Source organism: Rattus norvegicus, chromosome 14, assembly GCF_021556685.1.
Source record: "Rattus norvegicus strain SHRSP/BbbUtx chromosome 14, alternate assembly SHRSP_T2T, whole genome shotgun sequence".
Taxonomy (NCBI): Eukaryota; Metazoa; Chordata; class Mammalia; order Rodentia; family Muridae; genus Rattus; species Rattus norvegicus.
In genome coordinates this window covers 39,367,501-39,372,664 of record NC_141547.1, presented here as the reverse complement: position 1 = coordinate 39,372,664, position 5,164 = coordinate 39,367,501, and the positions used below count along the sequence as shown (strand labels likewise).

General features: G+C 34.2%; 1 protein-coding gene across 1 annotated transcript in view; it reads right to left on the bottom strand.

Moving 5' to 3' along the window:
- Positions 1 to 532: 532 nt before the first annotated feature.
- Positions 533 to 5,164, bottom strand: part of Kctd8 (potassium channel tetramerization domain containing 8) — a 240,692-nt gene continuing 236,060 nt past the window's right edge. Inside the window, 1 exon segment of the mRNA NM_001100172.1 lies at positions 533 to 2,036. Within this exon segment, the coding sequence (NP_001093642.1) occupies positions 1,576 to 2,036 (461 nt within the window). The 3' untranslated portion in view covers positions 533 to 1,575.

The following is a 5,164-nucleotide window of genomic DNA, read 5'->3' as shown; positions in this document are numbered from 1 at the left end:
CATATCTTACGTGTCTTTTATAGTACTTTGTAGATACTACTTTATATAATGGCACTAGGAAAATCAAAAACGATCCACAAATAAATGCAGTTTTTTTTAATGTTGCAAATGAAGGTGTTCTAATCCTATGTCTGCTTGAAGAAAGGACTTTGCAAGTACCACCCACTCCATCTCTAAGTCACCACAAGAAACTGAAATTCATTCTTGAGGATATTTTTACCTCTCTCAGCCTATTTTCTTTAGCTAGACTTCATGATATTTTGTATTTATTTCTGTGGAGTTTGAAGCATAATTGTGTGGCTTTTGATCAGGATGTGCCTGTCCCCACATACTGGGGAAGAAAACACTTTTCATCAAGAGTGACCTTTCAGCACGCTGTTGACATTTTTGTCTCTTGCTTTGTAAGAGATAACTTTCCAATTTATTGTGGAGAGGCCTTTCACTCTGGTTGTCAGTGAAAATAAAATTTCAGTATATTATCAAATGAGCTCTTTCTTCTTTTGTGGACTGAGGATTTATAAAGCAAGACACAACGATCTGGCTCTCTACCTCAGTTTGAATTATGTTCAATCTTTCCAACATTTGAATTTGTCAACCATTCTCTAATATGGTGTTTAAATGAACATCAAAGATGATAAAAAATATTTTTTAAAGAAAAGTCAGAAGAAATTAAGGAATTCTAATACATTTTCCATTTTTAATAAACACATAAAGCTCTTTGCCATTTCCTTCAATTATTTTGATTAACATGATAATGGAATCTTTTAAATCATCATTATACGAGTTTCACAGCCTGATGTAAAAAGACTCATTTCACAGAAATATTCATGATTAGTTTTGATTGATGAATGTTGATGCTATAACATAACAGAATAAAGCATATTTACACCATCTTAACATACGGAAACACCTTACATTTACACAAAAGAACCACAGATCGGGAACAAAAAAGTTCAATCCTAGACAGTTTACAATTACAGGCTTTGCCTGAAACTATTATATATATTACATATATATATATATATTTGCTTTATTTTTTAATATTTTTTCTTTCAAAGCCACAAACAGTTCTTCCCTATTTCTTGAGATTTATTTGTAACATTGTGTTCATGCAAAAAATAATACTTGTTTTAATGCATTAACATTTAAACAGTTGTATATTTGGGTCCTAAAACCATCGTTTAAATTTTTATTTCATGTCTTTTCATGTACATTCTTGTCTCAATCGGTGTGATATGATAACTTGTTGTTTTGTGAGTTACAGAATGACAAACATGTCCAGTCAACCACAGCTCGAAAATCAAGATTCTAAGTTTCTTGATCATGCACATTATACGCTCATTATTACAAAATGGCTTGAATCAGATAGCTAAACCATTTTGATACACACTTGTTGGTTTCATTTTTAAAATTATCTTTCTAAAAACAACAATAAAAGTAATGAAAAAAAATACTGTCCCACATCCACTGTTCACAGAAAGGAAGAGCAGCAAGAATCACACCAGCCATCAGTTAGGCCGTGACATGGTAGTAAACATTGAACGCCATCGAAACACGCCCAGAACATCATCATTACTACAACCCATATTTTTGGAGCAGTTCAGATTGCCACTGGCGTTTGCGCTCTGGAAAACAATCTGGAATGTGGATTTTTTTAAAATCCTGAATACACTTTTTCATTTCTTCTTCCACACTTAGCTTCTCGCAGACCTTCTTTTTGGAGAGATTTGTCTCTCGGGACTTGCTGATGAGTGACTGAAAGAGTTCACTGTTTCTGCGCTTGTCTGGTGGCGGCATCCACTGAACAGGGGCTTTCCGGGAGGGTCTATCCAAGGTTAAGGTGTTAGGCTGCTGAGATACAGCCTGCTGAGTGTTGACCAGGTTGTCCTGTGGAGTGCTGGCCTCTGAGTGGCTGTCACAGCTGGATGTGGAGAGCTCATTGCAGGAAGTCCCACTCTCACTTCCTTTGTCTGTGACTTTGTCACATTTCCTGTCTTCATGTTCTTGTTTGGGTGACACTATTTTCTGAGGTGGTCCTGAAAGAGACAAGGAAAAGGTAGAAAATAATTGAATTGGAAGTTCTAGCTAGAGCAATTGGCCAAAAGGAGATCAAGGCAATACAAATTGTAAAGGAAGAAGTCAAAGTGTTACTGTTTCCAGATAATAAGATAGTATACATAAGCAACCCACAGAATTCTGCCGGAGAACTCCTACAGCTGATAACCAACTTTAGCAAAATGGTTGAATATAAAATTAACTCAAACAAATCAATAGTCTTCCTTTCCACAAATGATAAACAGGATGAGAAAGAAATTTGTGACTCTTTACAGTAGTCACAAATAGTATAAAATATCTTGGTGTAACTCTTAACAATCCAGTGAAAGATCAGTATGACAAAAACTTCAAATCCCTGAAGAAATCAAAGAAGACCTCAGAAAACGGAAAGATCTCCCAAGCTCAAGGATTGGTAGATTAACATAGTAAAAAAGGGCCATTTTACCAAAAGCAATCTACAGATTCAGTGCAGTTCCAAACAAAATTCCAACACAATTGCATAGACTTGGAAAGAGCAATTCTCAACTTCATATGGAAAAAAAAAACCCAGGATAGCCAAAAAAAAGTCTCAACAACAAAAGAACTTCTGGGTAATCACTGTCCCTGACCTAAACCTGTACTACAAAGCAATAGTGATAAAAATCCACACAGTATTGGTACAGAAACAGGTTTATCAATGGAATAGAATTGAAGTCCCAGAAGTAAACCCACACACCTATGGATACTTAATCTCTGAAAAAGGAGTGAAAAACATACAGTGGAAAAAGTAACATCTTCCCCAAATAGTGCTGGTCTAGCTGGCAGTCCGTATGTAGAAAAATGAAATTATATCCATATTTATCACCCTACACAAAGTTCAAGTCCAAGTGGATCAAGGACATCAACATAAAACTAGATACACTGAATCTAACAAAAGTGGGAAAGAGCCTTGAACTCATTGGCAAGGAGGGAAATGGCTCAGGCTCTAAGATCAACAATTAATAAATGGGACCTCATGAAATGGGACCTGTGTTTTCTATTGTAATTTAAGAATGTCTATTTGAAGGAAAAGTGTTCCTCTAGCCTGAATCTGCGAGGTTGGAGAGCAGCCTTGTGTTAGTACATACAAACACGCAGAAAGCCAATTTACTACTTACACCAGAAACCTTTTAGAGTTCTATTTAGTGACCTTTCAATACAAGATCATGAATCTTATCATGCAGAAAGGAAGGTCTTTGTTCATTTATTTTCTGACTCCTAACGTTGGGAGTGAAAAACAGAAGATACTACATACAAATGGAAGCAGTCTTGGATCTGTGCCTCTAGAAGAAGCTTTTGTGTGTGTGTGTGTGTGACAACCAGGATCCTGAACACAGCCCTTTGTGTACTTACTTTTCCACTACAAAACAGGAAATGGCACTGCTCACTTAAGTAAGGCAGTGGGCTCAGCCCCAGGTATGAATACGTCATTCCTGTTCCTGCTGTCTGACTAGTAGAAACTGATTTAAACAGAATCCTCAAATTCCTCATCATTTTCCCTGCCTGCTTTGTTGGACAAATTTGAAACTGTGATGCAGTATATAGGTTTAAAATTATGATGACTATATATAGCTAAAATATAATACTCCTTCAAAATAAGTGGTTTTGCTATTTGAGGTAAACTACATAACAAGGACAATTTCAAAAAGTGTCAGTTTTTCAAAAGGTATAAAATATCATTCAATAAATGTTAAAGAACAATAGCAATCCTACAGTTGAATTAAGAGAAATAAAATATGTATCCTCTTGGAAATAATCTGTTAAAATATTTACAATAATTATCATTAAAATTATAATTTTAACTGCATCCTAAATATGCTTTTACCCACAGAAAAGTGTAGCTCTCACCCACATCGAGGAAACTTTATCTTGCAACAGATGGAGGACATTATAGAAAGACACTGCCCAAAATGCAGAGAAAAGTGACTGCGTGTATGTAGCCCCAAAAAATACACAAACAATGCAAACCCTTAAATTTTTTATCATGAAATTATCTAAATTAAAAAATGAAAATGAAGGAACATTTTATCATGAATTAAATTAATTCCTCGAAGAAAAGAGCAATTTCAATTTATGTGTACTTTATAGTATATCAAGTACAACTTTCTACAAGCTCAATGAAGTTTAGTCCTAGAAGAACATTATCAACTAATGTTCATTTTATTATACATATTTTTATTCTTCAAACCTAGGCAAGAGAACACTAAGGTTGCATAATCTGTTCAGTGTGGTTTTACACTCTAGTTCAGCAACGTCCAAACTTTTTTATCTCTGACTACATTTAATTCAGCAATGAATGTCCAAACTTTGTCTTTTATGACTATATTTTAAATTTGGGAGACTGAATTTCTTCTGTTTGAATTCCAACGAGTTTTTGCAAGGGATATATATGAAGTATTTTGATTGACTCTGGTATGCTCAAATACTAATTGCTATTGATAAGAATATGTAATCCTGCGCTGTTGAAGATGGAAATGAAACACTATTATTCATTTCAAATTGACCCAGAGACTAAGGAATCCAAATAATTTCATTGTAATTCTAGCTCTGCTCATATTTACTATGCAGAAATAAATAGGGCCTTAGTTTCAGTGTCTTTGATTCTGAATTTTTTGTTTTATCTATTGAAATAAAATTAAAATGGTAATACCTGTTCACATGGTCACAGTAAAATTTAAATATGTGGGTAATATATATGTAAGGTATTTGTAACCTTTAAAATTCTATTTCTGATAAACTATTATTAATCCAGAGTCTAGATTCATTTACCATTGCAATTCTAATTAAACTCTTATGTTCAAGAATGAGTTATTTAAGAAAATGAAAGTCCCCTCATCAGTTTTCCAAAAGTGTAAACTCAAGGCAACTATAAAACTAGGTATGTGACTTAGTACAGTGTGTTTCTTAGAAAGAGAGTGAATACCTGTGTTTGAGCATTGATACCACAAACATAGGAGTAACAAAAAAAATGCTAGGGTAACCAGTGGATTGGGAAAAGATCTTTACATATACTAAATCCGATAGAGGGCTACTATCTAATATATACAAAGAACTCAGGAAGTTAGACTCCCAAGAATTAAATAACCCTATT